Below are 24746 nucleotides of genomic sequence, written 5' to 3'. Positions count from 1 at the left end.
AAGGTGTGTGTGTGTGTGTGTGTGTGTGTGTGTGTGTGTGTGCGCGCGCGCGTGCGCGCGCGCTCTCGCGTATCTCATTAAAATCCAAGGGAGATCAGAAAAGGAAAGGGACCGCGGGGTAGCAGGAAGCGAGTGCTGGGGAGGGATATTGGCCAAATTATATTGTTACATTGTGTGCATGTGAGGATATGTACAACGAATCCCATCATTATGTACAACTTTAATGCACAAATAAAAAATGTGGAAACACACACACACACACACACACACACACACACACACATACACACAAAGAGCGCCCCTGTTAAGAAACAGGGCAAGGTGTTCCGCTCTCATGGTAGATTTGGGACGCAGGGGTGTCACTGGGGCAGCCCCTTTGAGAACCTGGCACCCCTCACATCCCAGGTCCTGGGGGCCGTGGAGGGGTCCCTGTCTGGATGTGGGAGGGGGTAGCCCAGCAGGGATGGGCCGGACTTGGGCGGGGCTTTTCCGGAACCAAGGCAGCGAGCGTGGCGTCCCAGGTGCAGAGGACCACAGCGCCACCTGGCTCTTCTCGGAGCCGCGTCTGGAGGCGGCCCTCCCCGGTGCTAGGCGGGCGCGGGACCTGCAGGAGGCGTCGCTGTGCGCCGTCGGCGCGGGGTCGAAGGGCACGCGGCGCCGGCGTCATGGCGGCCTCCACGTTGGGCTCTGTCTGCCGCCCGCTGCAGCTTGGCGTCCCCGGCCTGTGCCCCCGGCGGCCGGGGCCCCGGAGTATGTGGGCGCGCGTACTGCGGTTCCCGGGGCCCGCGGTGACCCGGCGGAGCGTGGCGGCGACCCGTGGACTGGGCGCCTCGGGCACTGACCACTACTGCCTGGAGTTGCTGCGGTGAGCCAGCCCGGCCTGCCCCGGCGGCGGGTGGTGCAGCTGCCCTTGGGTCGGGTGGGCGCTGCCGGCACCAGAGTCCTGCTGGGGCTGGGGGACCAACGCCTTCCTCGTGTCGCTCTGGGCTCTGTGCGTTGTGCTGCGTCCGGGTGCGCGCGTGTGGAGGGAGCGAGGCAACAGGGACAGTCACATGGGCCACTAAATCGTGGCAAAATTTCTTCGCCTGCCCACACCTGTCACCTTGCCAGAACCTTGATTTTTAACCTTCTTATACGTTTTTGCATGCATACCCCTTCTTATTCACATAAGAGCTAGTAGTAAGTTTTAACAGTAGTTTACAGTGTGTTCTTTCTATGACGATGTGCGTTGTTAAAAAGTAGTTTATAGGTAATTTGTTTAATCCCCATTATAAATTGTGATGGACAAATGTAGACCTACTGTTTAGGGTTGTGAGAAATCATCTAGAATGATGCCTGGCACATAAATAAGGGCACTTTGAGTGCAGTGTAAGTCATTATTATCTGATGTGATAGATGAGGAATGGGGTTTCGGGGAGTTTGCCAGAGGTTCACTAGAGTAGCCTCATGAAGTCAGAGACTTGAAGTGTTTTGTTTCTTCAGGTAGCTCTGGGAAAGGTTGGCATTTGCGAATGGCTCCTTAATATTTGTAGAGGTGGGTTGGGGCTGCCTTGTCATCCAGGTTTGACTCTAGAGACCAGTGGCTTAACATCTCCCCACATTCCTTCATTGGAAACAATGGTGTAAGGTTTTGTTTTTTATGTTTTTTTTTTTTTTTTTTTACACTCCTGCTAGGGATGAACCCAGGGCCTTGCTTTTACTAGGTCTTCATTCTAAGTGGTATCGTGTCTTAAAGTACCTGGTCCCAAGGGCTTCTGATACTAGAATAACTAAACTACCTTGGATTTGATTAGGCCCAGAAATTTTAAAAATACAAGTGTTTCAGTGCTTTGTTTGCTTTTTTTTTTTTTCCTTGCAGTGTTGGAGCTTGAACCCAGCTCCTCCCATGGGCTAGGCAAGTACTCAACCACTGAGCTATATCTCCAGCCATTATTTTGTTGTTTTTAGACAAGGTCTTCTCTGTTACCCAAACTGACCTTGAGTTCCTGGGCTCAAGTGATCCTTCTGCATTAGCCTCCTGAGCATACCACTATATCCAACTGTCTTTATTCTTTTGATGCTCAGACTGTTGCACACTATGCCAAGCCAGTTTCTGTGTTCTTTTGACAAATCTTCCCCTTTCTTTAAACATATCTTTCTGCTCAAGAAGATATTTCAGCCTTGTCCTTTATTTTACTGCCCCAGCCCTGGAGTCACTTGTTCCTTTAAGGACCCCTAGGTTCTTTCAGTGAAGAATAGTTTAAGGAGCCAAGATCCAGGTGCTTGGTATGTTCACTGATGCTGAGAGTATGTGGGGGATATTGTTTCTAGATTTTTTTCAGCAAATGCTGCTGGAAAACATGTGCACATACACTCCTACATTGGTTTCCATGTCTTTTTGTTTTGTTTTGTTTTGGTTTGTTTTGGTACCAGGAATTGAACTCAGGGGCACTCAACCACTGAGCCACATCCCCAGCCCTATTTTGTATTTTATTTAGAGACAGGGTCTCACTGAGTTGCTTAGTGCCTCACCATTGCTGAGGCTGGCTTTGAACTCTCGATCCTCCTGTCTTAGCCTCCCAAGGTGCTGGTATTACAGGTGTGCGACACCATGCCCAGCATCATGTCTTATCTCTAATCTCTTTTTATCTATGTATTGAAGAACTCTGAATTCATACCAATACTTGCATAAACTATTTTCTTAACTTGATTTCTTCTTTTGTAGCTCATTTGAACTTTTACTACAAGCAAAATGACTCTGAAACAATTAAAATTATGAGTACTATGTAAATAATAATAAAATGAGATTTTTTTTAACTGTTCTGAGATTGGGAGCAAGCACTTTTTTTTATAGTTAAAAAGAAATAATTGTACAAGATAAGAAGGGTCAGACCTATTCTAAATGAAAGCCTCATTGTTTTCAGTTAATTTTGGTCAGTATTTTTGTGTGCAGTTTGAAAAGTGAAGAGTAACCACCTTTTTTTTTTCTATTTGTTACAGGAAACGAGATTATGAAAGTTATTTATGTTCCCTGCTGCTCCCTGCAGAATCTCGAAGCTCTGCTTTTGCACTGAGAGCCTTCAATGTGGAACTGGCTCAGGCTGGTATTAAAATACCTTAAACTATTCTTTGCAAGCTGGTGATATAATGTGTTTAATACAGAACAAATATAACTATATTAAAGAAATATGGTTGTAATAGTTATATTAGATGTATTTAAGATCTCTGCTGGTGTTTTCTTTTTTCTGGTAAATATTTAGGCTTAATTCAATACCAAAAATAAAACTAGCTGATGAACTTAATTTTTCTAGAAATAACGTGCTAGAATTTTAAATTTCTTTTCTGAGAATATTACAAAACTATGCAATTAACATTGCACATTTATCTGTTCATTGAGTAGGTTAATCAGAGTATTACTACTTATTCTCTTCAAGTACATAATTGACATGTACATGGAAGTTTTTCAGCATTTGTGTGTGTGTATATGTGTGGGGGGGGAGGGGGGAGAGAGAGAGAGAGAGAGAGAGAGAGAGAGAGAGAGAGAGAGAGAGAGATAGATAGAGAGAGAGATAGATACTGGGGCTAGAACCCAGGGTACTTTACCACTGAGCTACATCCCTGCCCTTTTTTTTTTTTTCCTGTGCTAGGAATTGAACCCAGGGCTTTGTGCATGCTAGGCAAGTGCTCTACCATTAAACTATATCCCCAGCCCATCTCCTCCTTTTAATTTTTTTTGAGACAAGTTCTAGCCAAGTTGCCTAGGCTGGCCTTGAACTTGTAATCCTCCTGCCTCAACTTCCCAAGTAGCTGGTATTTTAAGTATTTGTCCCCAAGCCCAGCTTTCAAAACACTTTTAAAATTGATGTTATAACTTCAATGTGAAGTGGGGATGAAAGAAATTTTAGCAAACTCAGACCTTAGAGCATGCTTACTTATTTTTGTCTTAAGAGTTACAAAGGAAGGAGAGAGACTTTTTCTTTACAAATGTAGATTATGTGTGCCAATACAAGGCAAATTGAAATGAGGAGTAGAAATGAAGAAGTTTAAGTAAAATGGCCTTGTTCTACTCAGTAAATTGATTGGGGAGTTGAGATATTGAGCGTGAAGGAGCAGGAAAGAATTTGGAGTCTTGAAAAGAATGGCAAGTTTGGCACAGTTTCTCTCCTGAATTAGATAGGAAATGAACAAGGAATGCATAAAAGGTAAAGCTGAGATTCACAACTATGAATTGACAGTCTATTAGACTGGCTATTTTTTTTTCTCTGAAGTATTCCTGGATGTCATGGATCATGAGTTTTCACCTCATCCTTTGTCAGGTTTAAACTACACATCAGCATGTTAAGTGAGTCACAGTCTGGCCATAAACAATCACCACTGTGGTATTCCATTGTAATTCATAAATGATTAAAATTCCATTTTTTAATAAGCTCACAGGGTTCCACTGAATTCTGTAACTTCTAGGAGCATCTTGCTACTTCTTTGCATGTATAATCTTTTTTGTTCACTCATTCAATAAAAATTGATTGTCTAAAATATGCTAGATACTATTTTGGGTCCTGGGGTTATAGCATTGAATAAAATTTGCAAAGTTCCTGCATTTAATGAACAAATAAATGTATAATGTATCAGAGAAGACAAGTTCTGTGGGGAACAGTAAAGTGGGATAAGGGAGAGAGAGGGAAAACTGAGCATAGCAAGGTTTCCTATTTTACGTAGAGTGGTCAGGAAAATCCTCACTGAGAAGGAGGTATTGGAGCAAAAATTTGAAGGTTAGGGAGTGAATTGTGCAGATAGAGGGGCAGGGTGTTCTAGGCAGAAAGAATAGCAAGTATAAAAGCTCCAAGGCTTGTGTGTACCTGATAAATTCAGAGAACAGAAAGCCAGTGTGGGTACAGGGAGAAAGGGAGCATGGGAGATGAAGATGGAGACACCTGAGTCAGCAAGTTCAGGTCTGGAGATGACTGTGGTCACTTGATCTTTATACTGAATGAGAGGGGCAGCCATCGGAGGGGGACATCATCTCTTGGTCACATTTTAAAAGGATTACCTTTGCTGCTGTATTGCTGTACTCTTTGCCACTGGGATGTGAATCCTAAACTTTGCCAGGAAACCCAAACTCCTTCACAATCTCAGGATCTGTTTTTTTAGAAAAACTTTATTTGGAAATAATTTTATATACAGAAAAGTAAGAGCAGTAAAAAGAATATCCATATTCCTTTTGTTAATATTTTTTCCTCCTTAATCATTCTGTCTACATATATACATACTTTTTTGTTTTTTAAACAAATACTGTTCTTTCAGACTGCTGACAGTGTATTTATTAAATTTTTAATTGCTATTTACAGGTCAAGGACTCAGTCTCTGAGAAAACAATTGGACTTATGCGAATGCAGTTTTGGAAAAAAACTATAGAAGAAATATACCATGACAATCCACCACATCAACCTGTGGCCATTGAACTATGGAAGGTAAAAAAATAAATAAATAAATAAAAGAAATTGTTGCTTTTGATTTATAAGGATATTTTTTGAGCCTACTTTTGTAGGATACAATTTGGTTAGAGGTGATAATAGTGGAATCCTGAAAATTTTTCTTAGGTCCACATAATGTTTAGGTCTTTGTTAATTTTGACAGAAGAATGAATTTATTTATTTGGGTACTGGGTATTGAACTCAGAGGCACTTGACCACTAAGCCACATCACCACCCCTATTTGTATTATATTTAGAGATAGGGTCTCACTGAGTTGCTTAGCACCTTGCTTTTGTTGAGGCTGACTTTGAACTCACAATGCTCCTGCCTCATCCTCCTGAGCCCCTGGGATTACAGGCATTCACCACCCCTAGAAGAATTTATTTTTTATCTTATTTTTTTTTGCAGAGGTATTTAAAAATCATCCATTGGTAATTTGTACAGGTTTTTGTTGTATTTACTTATTGGAGGAAAAAAGAAGAATGTGGTCTCTTTATACTGTAAATTACTCATATATTTCCATATTTGGTTGCAGAATTTAAACCTTGCACATTCTGATGCAGTGGCAGATAAATTTTCTGTTCTGTCTGCCCAGCAGCTCCTTGTACCAGTGTTTTGATCCAAACTCTGTGCTCTAGAACAAACTGTTAATTTTTTTGTGAAGAGAGACTTGTTCTCAGCATATTCCAAACACAAACCTAAAACTAGCTTATCCAGTTTAATAAAATTGCTCATAATTGATAAATTTTAGGTGTTAGAGAATGGATCCCTATGGGCTAGAATATTACTTATATTGCTAGATGTATAGAGTAAATGACTTTATATTAAAGTAGGTATATGGGTTCCTCATTCATAAACAGTCAGACATAAACAGTCATAGTTTAGAGACATGCTAAATTATGCATGATGGAAGGGAATTAGATGTCGTTTGTCACTGATCTGTGTCCCTATTGTAATATGATAAGTGCTGAAAGAGGGTTTCTGTAATAGGAACCACTAACAGACCTGACAGTGGTACACCTCTTCTCAGGTCTGTGCACCAGCAGAGGCAGGCCTGGTTTCTAGGCTCCAGATTGACTTCACAGAGCCCCAGTAAAGATGGAAAGCCAAACCCCCACACCGGGGACTCAGAAGAAAGAGTGGATGGGAAGCTGTGAGTATTAGACTAGTTGTTTATTATCTATGTTTGTTCCACTTCAAGAAGGTCCACCAGGTTACCTAGTAGAGAGAAAAGCTGCTCTAAAATCCAGAAACCCTGTTTATTGTTTTACACATAAACCCTACTGCAGTGTGGGTTTATGTTGACTTGTATCAAAAGTTCTAGGAAATACAGTAGAAGATCAGAAATTCCTTTAATACAAATTTATATGTCCTTATCATCTCTTAAAAAACCAGATGATATATCAGAATTGTAGTATGTGTACATATGCACCAATTTTGGATCGACACTTTGTTGAATTTTAATAAATGCTTGTTATTTATTTATTTATTTTTGTGATGCTGGAGATCGAACTCAGGGTCTTGAGCATGTCAGACAGTGCTCTATCTCTGAACTATATATCCAACACAAGGTGCTTAAATTTTGATGATTAATGTTGACTGACTTTCCAATGTGACCTATAAGGTTAATATGAATATTTGAAAGAAGCAGGTAGTGTCTGGAGCACTTGTTCTTATTGCATATTCTCTGTCCCTTGCCAGTCTGTTGAACTATATGCTCATTGTAATCTAGTAAAGCTTCCCATTGGTTCTTTGAAGACTGTCAGGTCCTTTTTAGAGGGGAAGCAGTGACATTTTTCTGTATTCTGTTCCATTGATATTTTTCAGGGTACAAAATAGTTGAATATTTATGATTTCTTTTACATGCTAGATAGACTTCTCTGACTTCTCCATTTCTCTGTGTATGATCATGAGTTGTAGTTTGAATTTATGTTGAGTCAAGGTTTTTATTCAATTTGGCTTCATTTTCCAAAGTTGATACTTTATTCAGCTCTTTTTAAATATTCATTCTTTTACCTTGATCTCTAAGTTCCTTCAGAATGAGACTGAACGATATTTTGTGGTCAAGGAATTGTGACCATTATAGTTTCATCCTTAAGTAAATAGGAGTTTGACTTTTCACTGATTAAATATTTATTGCGTATTTTTACATGTCAGGAACAGCACTAAATGGCATAGTTACAAAGATCAAACATGCCTAACACCCTCAGACACATATAAAATAAAACAAGAGCAGGAGTCTGTAATGACTGGCTGACTTCTGGAATTTGGGAGAGAAGCCCATGGGGAGCCCTGAGAGAAAATAGTAATAGTGCTGAGAACATTTTGGAACCAACTTCACACAGCCCTTTTAATCCTGTCAGGCTCCTGCCAGGCACTGTGGGCTCCGTTCTTTATACTTACACCTTTGTCACATAAATGTGTATTGATGAGCATGCTGCCACTTACTTTCTAGTATCAATGACATCTGAGAGTCTTAGTTGAAGTATAGGATATCCCCAAAACTTAGTTTCATTGCTATATTTATATTTATGTTATACCTAGTGTTGACTTGGCAAAAAATAGTGTTTTAAAAACTTACTTGGGAATAATTCAAACTTTCAGAAAGGTTACAAATTAAAAAAAGTACAGTGAACATCTTTATATCCTTTACCTACTTTGGCATATTAACATTTTATCTCATTTTTAGATCAATTGTGAGCATTCTGCCTTCCTCCTTCCCCTTTCATCCCTCTCTTCTTCTTCTGTATGTTCATATATATGTGTGTGTGTGTATGTATATTCGTGTTCATAATTTTTTTCCTGACTCAGTTATATACTTTGTGACTCTAACCTAAATCATTTTGGTATTTCCTAAGAACGGGGGTATTCTCTTATATAATACTTTTATCTAATTTTCCATTCATATTACAATTTTGTTAGTTGACCTAATAATGTCCACTATAGCATTTTCCCCCTAGTGTAGGATCTGGTCTGGGGTCAAGTATTTAATTGTTATATCTCTCTCTTTGTCCCCCGCTACCTTCTCTAGCAGTACTTGGGACTGAATCCAGGGATGCTTTACCACTGAGCTTTGCCCAGGTTTGCCCTTTTTTTTTTTTTTTTTTTAAAGATAGGTTCTCACTAAGTTGTTCAGGCTGGCTTCGAACTTGTGATCCTCCTGCTTCGCCTCCCAAGTAACTGAGATTACAGGTAGTGCTTTTGCACCCAGCCCATATCTTTATCCTTTTATGACAGTGACTTTGTTTTTGGTGATACTGGGGTTTAAACCCAGAACCTTTTGTGTTCTAGGCAAGTGCTTTACCACTGACCTACATCCCCATCCTGACATTGATGTTTTTTTAAGTATAGTCTTTCTACTATTTTTCCTCCTAGAGTACTCATTTTGGATTTGTCTAATGTTTTCTCATTATTAGATTCAGGTTATAGATTCTTGACTGGAACTTAATAGGTGATAGGTCCTTCTCAAGGGATCATATTTGGAAGGATACTTTGTCCATCTGTCCTTTATTGGCATTCTTAATTTTGAATACCCAGTCAAGATGTTCCCTGTTTTCCTCACTCTGTAATCATAATCCTCTTTGTAACTAAACAATCAATTTTGGGGAGATACTTTAAAATGCACAAATGTCCTGCTTGTTCTCAAAAATTTTCCCATAAACTTAGCAGTCATTGATGGTTCTTATATATTCAATATTTATCATCATGGTTGCAAAATGATAATTTCTCAGCCAGGTATAGAGGCACACACCTGTGATCCCAGCTGCTTGATATGCTGAGGCAGGAGGATTCCAAGTTCAAGACCAGCCTGGGCAACTTAGCAAGACCCTGTCTCAAAATAAAATTAAAAGGACTGGGATACATATAGCTCAGTGGTTGAGAACTTGCCTACCATGTACAAGTTCAGTCCCTAGTATTACAAAACCGAAGCACAACAAAAAGTTCCAAAAAGATAATTTCTCAACTCCAACACATTTGGCACTTGATATTCTGTAAGAATAAGCTTTTCCTCTCCTGTATTTATTTTTTTGCTTACCAATTACTGGTGTGGACTTGAGAATTTGTGTGTATTTTTTGTTTTGTTTTGTTTTTTGCAGTGTTTTATAATTCATTAGTGTATTTAATCATTTTGGTGTTCAGATTGTTCTAGAACTCTCCCAGACTGGGAGCCCCTTCAAATTGGCATCTGTGTCCTTATAACATCCCTCCATCTTTTTTTTTTTTTTTTTTTTTTTTTTTTGCACAATTAGATATTCTGGGGTTATCTTGAACCTCCCCTTTTCCCAACTCTGGAAGCACACATTTTCCAGAGCCCGAATTCCTTTGCTGGGAGTTATTTTGAGACTACTATTTGGGTACAGATGAGCTCCCTCCTGCTAGAGTATATTTCCTTGCTAATGTAACAGTCTGCCCTGTAGAGTATTTTCACAGGAGTTTTAGTTACGCTTTCATTTTTAGAGAAGTGATTATTTTTGCTAAATAAAATCTTTATCCTATGGGGAAAAACTCATATGTGATGTGTAAACATAGACATCAAGGTGCATCACATAATACAGAAGCTCAGTAGTTAATTCTTGTTTTTATTTGAAAGTGGAGTTGTTAAATTACTAATGGTATAGAGGGGCAATACATTTATTAGAAAAATATTAGAAATATTATCTTAGAAGAGGTTTTTTTAGATCCCTAAATTTATTTTAATTTTATTATCAAAGGTGTTTAAATGTTGATGCATTTGTTTTATTTTTACTTTTGAGAAAATAAGCTAACTCTGTTCCAGTGAGACGTGTGAAAGAGAAAATGTTCTATCACTAATGTCTTTTATAAGATTATATTTTAGGAAATAAATGGAACAGGGAATTGTGAGATTACATTTCAACCTTCTTTTGTCTTCTCTTCCTAAGTAATCTTTATTTCTGCTTCTAATAACCTTATTATCAGTATTCTCAATAAATGGAATGGGAAAGAGGAAAATAACAACCACAGGATCAAATTTTGCTTCTAACCTGCAGAAAATAGTCTATTTCTCCAAACTTCTATATTTTAAGAAATAAATGTTGTTGCCAGGCACAGTGGCAAACATGTGAAATCCCAGTGATTCAGGAATGCTGAACCAGGAGGATTTCAAGTTTGGGGCCAGCCTCAGCAACTTAGTGAGACCCTGTCTCAAAATTTAAAAAAGGACTGGGAATGTAGCTCAGTGGTAAAACTCCCCTGGATTCAATCCCCAGTACCCCTTCCCATCCCCCCCAAAAAGAAAAAAATCTAGGAGCAACTTCACTGGTTGTGTTTGGCCTAGAGACTTATGGGGCTACACTTTCTAGAGGGGCTGGAAGATTTACTTCTAAGTTGGGTCACTTGTGTGATTGTTGCCTCAGCTCTGTGCCTCTGCATAGGACTTTTGAGTATCCTCATGGCAGAGAACCTGTTTTCTCTGAGTGTGTGATGGCGTCATGTTTTAGTTCATAGTCACTTGGCCCAATTGCTGTGAGGGCTTGCGAGGCATAATGTCATGGTGGCTGTGGCAGAGCAAAGCTGCTCACCTCATGGCAGCCAAGGAAGCACACAGAGAGAGAAGGAGGCTGGAAATGTTTTCAAATGTTTTCTAGTGATACTGTCCTATCACGGCTATCTTATATGGTAATGACTTATTACAGATGCTACTTAGTTTTTAATTTGATTTGTCTATCTTAGTCTAATCTGTGTTAAGTCATTTTTAATACTTTCCAAAAACTTACAACACTCTTATTTTCTTTTAGGCTGTCAGAAGACATAATCTGACTAAAAGATGGCTTATGAAAATCATTGATGAAAGAGTAAGTTGAAATTGTTCAAGTCTTAAGGTTTATTTCTTTTTAATCCTTAAGCTAATTCTTCAGGGAGGATATCTATGTGTATTAATATTTTAGATGAAGTTTTTTGAGAACTATGCCATTTTATCTGTCCTTCATCTTTATATGCCACTACCCTTGGCTCTCTATTCCTATACCTGGAGACACAAGCAAAGACAGGCACCTAGGCAGAAGCACGTGTCTGCACAACTACACACTTTTTTTTTTTTAATTTAATTTAATTTTTTATTTTGTGATACTGGGGTTTGAACCCAGGGGCACTTCACCACTAAACTACATCCCAAACCCTTTTTATTTATTATTTTGAGACAGGGCCTCACTAAGTTGCTGAGGTTGGCCTTGAACTTGTGATCCTCCTCAAGCCTCCTACCTTAGTCTCTCTAGTCACTGGGATTACAGGAATGCACCACCACATCTGGCTATTTGGTTTTCTTTTTTGTTTGTTTGTTTGTTTTTTGTTTGTTTTTAGTTTAATTTAATTTTTTAAAAAAATTTTTTTATTGTAAACAAATGGGATACATGTTGTTTCTGTTTGTACATGGAGTAACAGCATACCATTTGCGTATTTGGTTTTCTTAATTGGACATTTTCATACTTTTGCAGAAGTAGAATACTATAATATACTTTTGGGTATTTGTCACCTGGCTTTAATAGTTACTAACACATATCCAATCTTGTTGCATCTGTATTCTACCAACTCCCCCTCAAAATAATCCCGCTGGATTATTTTAAAGTATATCCCAGCTGTACCATTTGATCTGCAAATGCATATATATCTTAATAATGTAAAGACTTTTCAAAAATATAACTACCACACAATTATCATACCTTAAAGAATTACTAGTATCTTCTTAATATCATTTACTCAGGTAGTCATTTGCATACTTCTGTGTACATCCAAGTACATGGATATGTGTCCATATATCTGAGGGAAGAAAGTAAGTCTGACAATTCCAGTGATTGGAATCCTGTAGTTAATTCTTAGAACTGAATTCTGGATGATGACTTTAGCATTAAAAATGAAATTGCTCAGAGTGAATTAGCATTAAGAAAATCTGTTTTTATGGTATTTTTTTGTTTTTACAAGATAAAATGAGTGCTGGAGTTGTGGCTCTGTGGTAGAGTGCTTGCCTGGCATGTGTGAAACCCTGGATTCAAGACTTGGCACCACATATAAATAAATAAATAAAATAAAAGATCCATTGACAACTAAAAATAATATTGAATAAAATGAGAAAACTCAAGACAGAGGTACCTTTTATTTAATGAAAAATAACATTTGGCATTTGAAGAGGAAGATGTTTAAAAGTAAAGAACTGAGATCAAATATTGATCTGCAGATTTGTCAGAACTCTTATCAAAATTACAACTTCTTTGCTTTGTAGAGATTGGCAAACTCAATTAAAATTCATGTGAAAATGCAAATGACCTAGTATAGCCAAAACAATCTTGACAAAGAACAAAGTTGGAACAAAGTCCTTATTTTCAAACTAAGCTATAAAACTATAGTAACCAAGCTATGTGGTATTGATAAAGGGTATAGATCGACAAAATAGAAATGAGGTTCCAGATATAAACCCACTTATTTATGGTCAGGTGAGTAATAAGGGTGCCAAGATAATTCAGTGGGGGAAAAATACTCTCTCTCATTTTGGTTTTTTTTTTTTTTTTGGTGCTGGGGCAAAATAGCCTTTTCAGCTCATGGTGCTGGGACAACTGGATATCCATATGCAAAAGAAAGAATCTGCACCCCTTACCTCATACTGTATATGAAAACTAACAAAGTGGATCAGAGACCTAAATGCAAGAGTTAAAACTACAAAATTCTGGAGAAAACATAGGTGTGAGTCTTTGTGATTTTAGGTTAGGCGATTATTTTCTTATTTAGGATATCAAAGACAATTCAAGAAATGGGAAAATAGATAAATTGGACTTCATCAAAATTAAATACTTTAAGAAGATGAAAAGTCAGAGAATGGGAGAAAATATTCTCTAGTTATATACTAGTGTCTTATGGATCAGGAGGAGCTCTTGCAACTCAACAGTGAAAAGACAGTTTGAAAAGGGGCAAAGGACAAATTAAAAAAAGATTAATTTGCAAATGCATAAAATACAAAAAAGTTCGAAAAAAAAAGGAGGGCCAAGGACTCAAATAGACATTTCTCCAAAGAAGATATACAAATGACTAATAAACACTTGAAAAGATGGAAAATGCAAATCAAAGCCATGAGATCATACATGATTAGGATGGCTATCATAAATGAACAATTCTAATCACACCCATTGGGATGGATATAATAAAAAAGAAGAGCAAGAACAAGTATTTGTGAGAATGCGGAGAAATTAGAACTCTTCATACATTGCTGGTGGGAATGTAAAATGGTATAACTGCTTTGGAAAAACAGTTTGGTGTTTGTTCCAAAAGTTAAACATAGAGTTACCATATACCCACCTAGTAAAATCAAGGCTTCTTATTACCTTGGGTTTTAGGAGGAATAAAAATTAAGCCAACTCCATGTCTGTGGTGATTTGTGCACTGAGATTTTTCCTGAGTTTTATTTTGAAAACTGATTTGTAACTTGAATTTGTAGGACTATAATATTTTAATGAATGTTATTTTAATCTTATTGTATACTAAACAAATGTGCTAAATGATATTTCTTTAGGATAAAAATAGCAATTTTCTATATAAAATATTGATAATTCAACAAACTTTACTTGCATTTTCTTTATAGGAAAAAAATTTAGATGACAAAGCATATCGTAATATCCAGGAACTTGAAAATTATGCTGAAAACACACAGAGTTCTCTGCTTTATTTAACACTAGAAGTATTGGGTAAGTTGTTTTTCTATTTCATATTTCTCTTTTCAAATAAAATACCTTTCAGATTTCACTATTTCCCAATGTGACAATCTAACCAGTTTAGCACTGAAATTTTTCTTTATGTTATCTGTAAAGGTACAGTTTTTTTTTTTAATAGCAAAAGGGGAATACGTATATTCTCCTTTGCAGTACAGACTATTCCAAGTACTCAGTCTCTCACAAAGGCACTTTAGGTACTTTGCGGGAATGCTATAGTTAATAATCTGGTAATTGCTGAATGTTTTACTTTTTTACTATAGCATCTCCTACATTTTGAAAGACCTGTAGCCTGATTCTTTCTTCTCTGTCAATAATATTTCACCATATTAAAATAAAAAAAGAAAACTGTCTTTATAAAAGTTTTAATGAGATTTTTCTTTCCCTTTAAAAATGTTTTTGATGGTTCTTTTCCTCCTCTTGACTTTGTTCCATTACAAGTGATGTCTTGTAATGAGGAAATTATTTGGGCTGAGGATAATATCATCTCATTTGAAGAAGGTTATGTACTTTATGTCACCCTAAAAGAGTAATAAAAGTCCCCAATGAATTTCCTAGACCTGTTCTGCATCCTTGGTGATATATGCCATTACAATGAAAGAGGAAGCAAAGAGCAGAATGCTTGTCAAGCTTATATTTTTAATGAGGTCATATGGAAATTGCACAGAGGAGAAAAAATGGAAGACTTGTACTGTTTTTCTTTGATAACTGATTAAAATTCTAACTGTGTTCTTGGTGTGCTGAAGTTTGAGGAAAACATTTTAAAGTTGTGGAACAGATACCTGCTAATAGGAAAATGGTCAACTTGTCCTTTGCCCAGTTTGTCCTGCCTAAATCCTGTTTTTTGTGTATAAAAAATAGGACAAACATCTACTTTTGTGTATTTAGGTGGTTTCTCTGTGCTGTTTCTATATTGATTTGTCACATACTTGAATGGCCATGTTTAATTTCCAAAATCATAGGTATAAAGGATGTTCATGCAGATCATGCTGCAAGTCACATTGGAAAAGCACAAGGCATTGTCACTTGCTTGAGAGCAACACCCTATCATGGTAGCAAAAGAAAAGTGTTCCTTCCTATGGATATCTGTATGCAGGTAAGGCTGTAATTTGTACATTCTAATAATTTACCTCAGGAATGCAGGGAATGAAGTTATCTCTTGGTTCTTTGCTTAGTCTTTTCCAGTAACTGCTTTGAAAGTAAAGCTGAGGGGCTGGGGTTGTGACTCAGTGGTAGAGCACTTGTCTAGCATGTGTGAGGCACTGGGTTCGATTCCCAGCACCACATATAAATCAATGAATAAAGTCAAGGTTCATCAACATCTAAAAAAAATGAAAAAAAAAAAGAAAGAAAGTAAAACTGATTACTTCCTGCCAATGTTCTTCCTCTTTTTTGCCCCAGAGTTAATCAAGTCAGAATTTTATCTGTCAGGTGTGTTTGGTCTTTGGAGGAACTATGAGTAAAAAGGTCTAGAGAACCTCATTTTGTGTAGCTGCATATTGATGCTTTATTTCCTTCTCTTGCAAGCAATCACAGTAGTTATTCCTAGTGTTTGTCTTGGTCTGTTCTTTATTTTATTGGAGGAAGTAATCTTTTTTTTTTTTTTTTCCCCAGTTCTAGGGATTGAACCCAGAGCCTCATGCATGTAGGCAAGTGCTATACCACTGAGCCATACCCCTGGCCCAGTCCAAATTTTAAAAATTTTGCTTATCAGAACTTTAGTTTTGTGTGTGATGTTCTTTGTTGTCTATTATTTTAAACTTCTTAGGTGTTTGATTTTTGGCTTATAGAATTTTGCTCTTCCTACAACTGTTGTTAGTTAATATCTTGTTGCATATTTCAGCAGTGTGTTTCTCTGTCCCCACACACACACATGCACACATATATTTAGTTTTTAAAAAATAAGCATTACACTATATATACTGTTCTATCATTCTTTTTTCATTCTGGGGATCAAATCCTGGGCCTCACATATCCCAAGCATGTATTCTACCATTGAATTACAACCTCAGCCTCACTTTTTCTTGAGCTAAGATAGTTTTAAGTATGCTGATAGAGTCCTAATGCAATGTATATTTTCATACATAGCATGGTGTTTCACAAGAGGACTTTCTACGGAGGACCCAAGATAAAAATGTGAGGGATGTGATATATGACATTGCCAGCCAGGCACACTTGCACCTAAAGCATGTAAGTAGCCTCTTTTCTGACAAATCATTTTAAGAAATTAGCATTTCTAGATGTGTCTGTTCCTAGAACATGGTTCTGGTATTCTTACCTTAGCAGTCTTTATTCCATTATTCATTAAATTCCCTGTAGATTTATCTCAGGGACTATCATAAACTTTGCCCACTTAAAAAAAAAAAAAAAATCCCCCTTTCCTCCCCAGCAGATGAATGCACCCTTTACTAAGTCAACCCTGAACTTGGCTATGTGGGCCTCCTGTGCTCTGTCCACAGGGTGTCTTGCCATGGCTGCTGGTGTCTCTCCTTCTCCCTTTTTTAGAACCTTGCATCTCAGCAGTCCACCACTGGTGTTTTCACTTGCATCTATGATAACTTGCTCCCCAAGTTATGATAACTTGCTCTTTTTATTTTTTTGAAATGAGGTCTCACTATGTTGCCCAGGCTGGTTTCACACTCCTGAAGTGATTCCTCTTCTGCTTCCTGTTAGGTTGCCCCTTTTATCTTGTGGTTTGTTGCTACTGAATTTACAGGCAGCTTCTTCTTTTTCTTTCCTAGTTAAACTTGTTGAATAAGTGGTTTATAATTTAATAGACTTTCCCCCCAGGGAGATGCTCATCCTGTTATAATTTGTTTTCTGTTCTGTCTACGCTAATAAAAGTTGCTAGTAAATAATCTTATTGCCAAATTTAATGGCTCTTCATTCATTTTATTTTTTGGTATTGGAGATTGAATCACTGAGCCACATCCCCATCCCTTTTTTATATTTTATTTAGAGCCAGAATCTCACTGAATTGCTTTGGGCTTCCCTAAGTTCTGAGGCTGGCTTTGAACTTGAGATCCTCCTGCCTTAGCCTCCCAAGCTACTGGGATTAGAGGTGTAATGGCTCTTTAAAACTCTTGTTCTTGCTAACTCTTCTTCCTTTTTGACACCATTAACACTTTTTTCTCTTTGAAACTTTCTTCCCTTGATTCTCTAACTTGGCTTTTTAATTGGTCCCTGATTGTTCCTGCATACCACTTTAGATATTCTCCAAGAGTTTGTTTTTCTTCTCTTCTCAGACTTGAACTCATCTTCAGTTTGGGATTTGATACTGTTGTCTCTCTCTCTCTTTCTTGACTCTGTGTCCTATATTTCTGTGCTATTCTGTACCAAAGCTCCTTGCACTATTGCTTGATTTCAGTGGCTCTGGAGGAGTTAGCCTTCAGTGTATCCTAAAGACTTGATCATTTACATGTGCACCTAAGGCCTTTCTACTTGCTGTTTTTCTGCTTTCTGTCCTCTCTGCCTTACTCTTAAATATGTCTTGGCCAGCTTATTTAAAATAACATCTTCCCTTTTCATCACCCTCAGTCCCTTTACCCAGATTAGCACTTTTCACTTCCTGACATGAAAAGTGTGTTTATTTGTTTATTGCCTTCCTACTTCATGGAATGTGAGTGACTTTGGTTCTATGCTGTATTGTTCAGCATCTAAAGTGCCCAGTACATTATAGGTACCCTCACATTTATTAAATAAATAAATAATTAGATTGAAAGCTCTTTGAGCTTAAAGACTCTGTCTTAAGCTTTTATATTTCTTGAGGAATCTAACCCAGTTCTCTGCCATGGCAGAAACTTTGATAAAATACATGAGACTTTATTTCAGAAATTGCTCAAGACTAGCCAAGTTTTGGGTCAGATCTGAGAACACTATAGACTTGCAGAGGTGGGAAAGCCCTGGACCTATATGTGGAACTGAGTATTCCTAGTCAATGGACATGTACAGTGCCTAGGAAATAGCAACTGCCATGCCTTACTTTCTAGAGATGGGTATAGTAAAACTAGAGGTAGTAGAAATTAAAATTTCCAAATTCTTTTAAATAGCCAGATTTGAAAACTAGTTTATAGGTTATATGAAATCCAGTATTGGAAAATCCAGTATTGGACAGAAATTTAGGGAGCCGTGTAGGCTTTTAAGAAACAAAGAACATAGTGGGTGAATGTGTAAACTCTAGAAGCAGAAACCTGACTTTAATTTTAGCCCTGCCATTTACTAATCAAGTGATAGTAACCTTGCTGTTCCTCAGTTTCCTCATCTGTAAAAGAGTATCAGCCCCTAGCTCAAAGAGTCATTTGCGTAAATGAGTGAACTTACATGAAGAGTTTATAACAGTGCCTGGCATGTAGTAAGTGAAATAGAATTAGCCTTCATCATCATCATCATCATCATCATCATCATCATCACCAAGTAAAGCAGTGGCATTAGTGTTGCACAGTAGAAAACTGCCACCAGTATTTGAGAAAACACATTTTGGAGGTTGGGAGATCAGTTAGAAGACTTACTTAGGAAAGAGAGAAAGTGCGATTTAAAGAGAATAGATGTTTATGTGTCACACACACATGTATATATAACTGAAGTGAAATCAATGACTTGAAAACTGATTGGATTGAGGCAAGATCAGGAAGCAGGAAAGTCACAGGTGCATGAAGTGTTCAAGTATAGATGATAATGGTGCCATTCAGAAATAAACACAGTAAAAAAGCAAGGGTATGCTTTGTGCTGATCTCTAGACTTGGACTAACTGCTGAACATTATTAAACTTGAGGGGATTAGAGGACCTTTAGGGAGAGAGGCTATTGAAGAATGCAGGATCGTGACTTTGAAAGGAGGTCAGGACTGGAGATGATAGATTTGGGAGTCATCCCTATAAAAGGTTTACAATTAAAGCTCTAAGTTTGGATGTTATAGTTCAAGAATATACATCTAGACAAGAGACCAGGGACAGAGAACCTTTAAGGCCTACCTCCATTTATAAGGTGAAAAGAGAAAGAACTTTATTAGAAAGAAGGAAAAGATAGAATGATTAAAAAATAGGAAAACTGATTTACTCTCTTGAAAATGTAGGGAAAAAGGAAATACCAAAGTATTATAAGCTGGAGAGAGACTGAAGAGAAGAAACATGGGTGTAGTGATTAGTAAATTATGGATTATCTTTGACAGACTTTAATAGACATTTGGTGCAATGTAGGAAGTAGAGGCAATGAGTATGTGCTCTTCCTAGTATAAGGAACACTGTAAGTAAAGACATAGGGATAAGAGGGTCTGGTGATTGCAGAATGATGGGCATCTGTCTGAGTGGACCAGATGTTCACAGCCCAGAGTAGTAAGGAGTGTGGTTGGATAGATGAGATTACAGGTGTGAAGGCCTTTCAATTCCAGGATGAATAGCTGATACTTGACTTAACCAGAGTTAAGTTTAAAAAAAAGAAGGAAAAACCAAAATGAAATGATACCCTGAGGACATTAATTTGCCTGTCTGTGTGTAATGAATTAAAGATTGGAAACACAGAAGTAGGAAGATCACTTAGGAGGATCTTCTGTTCATCTAAACAGGAGGTAATGTCACTCTAAACTAGGGAGGTGCTGGAATTTATTGATGCAAGTTTTTTTTCATTTACCCTTTATCACAGTGCTGGAGGGCCAAAATTTTTATAAAATGCTATAAGTTAGGTAGAAAATGTCAAAGCCAATCCATAAGAAAGAATAGAATTTTTAATATAGTGCAGTAGCTGCTTTCTCTCAAGTCCATTTTGCTTTGGAAACTAATCTGAATTGGCAGGAGATGAACTGTTTTTTTTTTTTGTTTTTTTTTTTTTTAAGAGGCTTCAGTTGTGTTATTAAACTACTGGTGTTGCTCGGTGTTCACTTTCAGAAAGAGAGTGTTTATTTGTAGAAATATTTCAAACCAGTTTCCTTTTCTCTTCCTTTTTAGGCTAGGTCCTTCCATAAAAGTGTTCCTGTGAAAGCATTTCCTGCTTTTCTTCAAACGGTAAGTACATTAGCAGAGAAGGCTGTATAATTAGCAAAGCAGATGTGTGTGATTTCCTTTTATATTTTACAAAGTTCACCGTGAAATTCTTTCATTTGGAGCCTTTAGTCTTATTTCCTCCATTATAGTGGGCTTTATTAATTACACGATGTTTTTGGTGATGGTTATTCCTGTATTTCTAGAGGCTGATGAGCTGAGTTGTCATTAGCACTGAATCTGCAACCAGACTGCATGGGGTTGAATCTGCTTTGCCCTTATTAGCCATGGGACCTTAACTTTCTTAACCCCTGTGTTCCTCAGTCCCACTGATAAAATGGGGAATAATAGGACAAGCGATCTTATAGGATTGTTTGGCTACTAGTAGCTATATAAGTATTGCTTATTCTATTAATTTTTTTCTCCATACTAAATTGAACATATTGTAGAATTGGTTTGTAGCCCAGTGCTGAGCTGGCTATATCAGAATAGCATGGAGAACTTTTTAAAAATGTCGATTTCTGGGGTCTTCTAAATAAAACTCTTGAGATTGAAGAGGAGTCAGTTCCTATGAGAATCTGTGAGTTTTAAAGAATAACCTAGGTGATTCTCCAGTGTAGCCAGTTTTGGGAACCATTGTTCTAAAATACATAGAGAAATTTAATTTCTACCAATTACTTGGCACCCATCATGAGACAGGCTCTGAACTAGATTTTTCCATTACATTATTCCTAGTCTTCCTGGGAATAAACCTAGGTATGGCTACTATATTTTATAAATAGAAAACAAAGTTCAAAGATTTGTGATCTTTGAAAATTGTGAACTCAGATTTTCTATAATACCAGACATACCTTCTACCTTTTCCTTCCAAAATGTATTTGAAGACTTATTTCTATTCCTTCACATATTCTATCCTAGTTTTATCCTAAGTTTCTAGTTCTGTGTGTTTGAAATCATTTTCTTTTTTTATTGGTTTGCTTATTATAAAAACATTATGTTACCATTTTGAATGTTTGCGTAATATGAGAGGATGCAAAAGAAGGAATTAGAACCCCCACAATTCCACCCTAGCCAGAAATAATGTTCTATCTTAATATTGTTGTAATTATCTTTTTAAGTAGTTATCTGGAGCAAGTACCACCAACTATTTACATGCTGAGTAAGCTCAATAAAGGTTAAGGACTTTGTTATATTTACTTCTGTGAAAAAAGTTGTTGTCAATCTTTCCTGCCCTTTGGAATCACTTTTGGGAATTTTAAAATAAAAACTAGAACAATGCTTGCACCCCTCCCCAATTAAATCATAATACCTAAGAGATTGGGCCTAGGCATTGATACTTTTTAAAAGGTTCCCAGCAGTTGTAAAATACAGCTTGACCCAAGAACCACTAACCTAGTCCCACTGTTCTCAGTGTGTGTCCTGAAACCAATTGCCCAAGGATACTGAGATGTGAGTATACACTAAAATATTTTCAGATAAAGAAAACATGTGAAATAGGTACATTAAAATGTTTGCTTAGGTTTTTTTTTTTACTATTATTTATAATTTTGAATATTTTCTATATACAAATGAATCTATACACATATGTATGTTTGCTTGTGTTGTACAGCACAGCATAGTAAATACTCATGAACTCATCACTCAGTCCAGGAACTAGAGTGTCACTGTTAAACTGTACTTGTTTTAGCCGATCTCCATGGCCCATGCCTGTAATCCCAGCTACCTGGGAGACTGAGGCAGGAGGATCAGAGTTCAAAGTCAGCCTCAGCAACTTAGCGAGACCCTCCTGGGAATGTGGCTCAGTTGCCCCTGGTTCAATCCCCAGTACAAAAAAAAAGAGAATTGTTTTCCCCATTTAATCCCCCTGCACTTGCCTTCCTCTTGTAGATAACTATTCCTAAATTTTGTGCTTACTATCCCCTGGCATTGATTTCATAAAACTTTCCCATTTTATATTTTTCTAAATAGTATGTTCCTTAATTTCATTCCTAAGCTTTGTAAAAATGGATCACTTTCTTTTTATATCTTCTAGGACACACAGCATTTAAGATTTTTTTTCCATGTTGCATCTGGCAATGGTACATTCATTTCACTGCATATATATGTCACTATATGAACAGTTTATCTTTCTTCTTTGTCAGAGAATTTCTAGGTTTTTTCCAGGTCTTTCCTTAATATTAAACAAGGAAGCTGTGCATTTTCATGCACATATCTGTTGTACGTAGATGTACAATTAGGGTTTTTAAGAACTGCTAAATATGTATGTATACACTCTTGTTTATAAGTATATAGGAAGAAAATAACTTTAGTTTTCTTTCCGGCTATATATTTTAAGGAATTTTCAGGCATAATGCCTGTGTTGGATCACCCAGGTTCTGTGCTGCAGAACTCTAGGGGGCGCTGGCACATGACTTGAGAAGGGAGTGGTGCCTCAGAATCATGGAGTGCAAAATTAAGGGGCTTCTTGTTTAATAAAAAAGTTCTTAAAATAGAATTTTATAAATTAACAAAAAATAACAGAAAACAAAACCAAAAAACAGAGTACCACATGTTGCTATTTTTCTTTTTTTTTTTTTTTTTTTTTTGTTGTTGTTCTTCTTGTTGGGTACTGTTGTTGTGGTTCAAACCCACTTTTCCACTGAGCTACATCTCCAGCCCTTTTTTTTTTTTAAATTTATTATTTTGAGACAGGGTCTCATTGAGTTGCTAATGGCCTCACTAAGCTGCTGAGGCTGGCCTTGAACTTGTGAACCTCCTGCCTCAGCCTCCTGAGTTGCTGGGATTACAGATACGCATCACTATACCTGGCTTGTTGGCAGGATTTTCTATCCTGCCTCTATCTGGAAAAATTTTGTCAAATTTTATGTGATGGGGAAAAGATGGGTGACATTTATAGGAACCTTGTGATCATTCTGTCTAGTTGAAAGATGTTTTCTAGTAAGTAAGTAACTCATTAAACTTCACAAAATAGATTTTTAAAAAGACAACTTGATCTCCCTCTTGCCATACTGCATTTTGTGGGGTGGGATGGAGAATGTTTTACGTACCATGGTTAAAACATCCTTGTGTAAGACCAGGAGAACATAATTTCTCTAATCCTTACATCTTGACTAGAACATTATTTACTATAAGCAGAAGTGCTTGATATTTTGTACTAGCTTTGTGATACTTTGTCCTAGTAGAAACTTACTGGAAGATATTGTTATTTTCTCTCTCCCTTTTTAAATTCCCACTTAAATTTTTATTATGTAGAAGACCATCTTGGAAATCTAAAATAGCCTTAATACTTGTACTTTTTTCTTAGTTGGTTTAAAAGACTTGATTATTTTATGACCTAGTATCCACTATTCTCTTTTTTCAGGTTTCTTTAGAGGACTATTTAAAGAAAATTCAACAAGTGGATTTTGATATATTCCACCCATCTTTACAGCAGAAGAATACATTACTCCCATTATCTTTGTATATTCAATCATGGAGGAAAAGATATTAGAACAATTTCATGGTGTTGATGTGAGTTTACTTTTTAATTCAAGGTCAGTTTTACAGAAGTTTACAAGTTAGGGTTCCTGTTTAGTAACAATAGCAACTCTTTGCTTAAGGAGAAAAAGAATTATTGGGTGGGAGTTGAGTTAGCTCACAGAACCGATCTGAAGTTGCTGTGGGACTAGGGTGCCAAGACACTGCCAAGAAATCTGCCAAACATACCACCATTGGCACCACCAGCCCAAACAGGGTCTATTGCGCCATCCCTGGGAAGTCAGAGCCCAGGAGGGAGCCATGCTCCAGCCAGAGGGTGGGGAGAGGGAATACCTTCCTTCCTCTCTCACCCTTAGGAAGGGAAAGAGGAAGCACTGGAATTTGTATGCCAAGATCTAAAACTCAGGTGTTCTGTATACCTGGAAATGCATTTATTTAGGGGTCATGAACGATGAATTTAACCTTTGAATAGTATCAGTTTCTATGTAGAGGACTTTATATCCTTAATGTTTAATCTTTATAATCTTGTGTGAAAGTTTATCCATGATGATGAGACAGTTCATCTAAGATAAGGCACCTACGGGGTGAGAACTGGAGCCCTAATTTGATTTTAGGTTTGGTTGGTCTGGAAGCTTTAACTTTATTGTTAAGCTCACTGCTTCTGTTTGTCAGTCAGTATTATCATGATCATGAAAAAACCGTATTGGCAAAATTTGTATTTGTGTAAATTATATTAATATATATTGAGCATCCATTAAATGTATATTTTAAAAACTCTTATACATGAGCTTCCCAATGATAAGCACTGTAAAAACTCACATTGTGTGTGTATTCTCACTTAATCTTTTTAAAAGCCCTATGAAATAAATGGTAATTAATGTATTTTGTGTGTGTGTATTTGGTGCTAGGGAGTAAACCCAGGACTTCATGCGTGCTAGGTAAACACTCCACCACTGAGCTCCATCCCCAACCCTCTTTTGGTAATTAAAAATTTAAATTATAAAATATACACCAGGTGTAAAAACTAACATTTATTTACCTTGCTGGTAATTGATAACTTTGGGGTCTGAATGAGTCTCTAACTCTCAGGACTATGCAGTTAATGCCACTGTTTCCTATGTCTTGCATTTCCCCTTT

The 24746-nt window shown here is 37.2% G+C and overlaps 1 protein-coding gene across 3 annotated transcripts; it reads left to right on the top strand.

The window, feature by feature from the left end:
* Positions 1 to 645: 645 nt before the first annotated feature.
* On the top strand, positions 646 to 24491 carry Ndufaf6 (NADH:ubiquinone oxidoreductase complex assembly factor 6). Of its 3 annotated transcripts, none has more exons than XM_047559967.1 (9): positions 646 to 865; positions 2980 to 3079; positions 5325 to 5447; positions 11207 to 11263; positions 14035 to 14137; positions 15124 to 15257; positions 16250 to 16351; positions 20100 to 20156; positions 23494 to 24491. In XM_047559967.1, exons 1-9 carry the CDS (start codon positions 666 to 668, stop codon positions 23620 to 23622), a joined length of 1005 nt encoding a protein of 334 aa, XP_047415923.1. In that variant the 5' UTR covers positions 646 to 665; the 3' UTR covers positions 23623 to 24491. The 3 variants fall into 3 exon arrangements, with proteins under 3 accessions (XP_047415923.1, XP_047415934.1, XP_047415945.1); XM_047559978.1 differs by having other exon boundaries at positions 732 to 865; positions 2980 to 3083; XM_047559989.1 differs by lacking the exons at positions 646 to 865; positions 2980 to 3079; positions 5325 to 5447 and adding an exon at positions 6512 to 6603.
* Positions 24492 to 24746: the final 255 nt, after the last annotated feature.

This window comes from Sciurus carolinensis, chromosome 1, assembly GCF_902686445.1.
Source record: "Sciurus carolinensis chromosome 1, mSciCar1.2, whole genome shotgun sequence".
In the NCBI taxonomy this organism is placed as follows: domain Eukaryota; kingdom Metazoa; phylum Chordata; class Mammalia; order Rodentia; family Sciuridae; genus Sciurus; species Sciurus carolinensis.
Note: the sequence above shows the minus strand (reverse complement) of the source record. Positions and strands in the feature narration are given on the sequence as shown.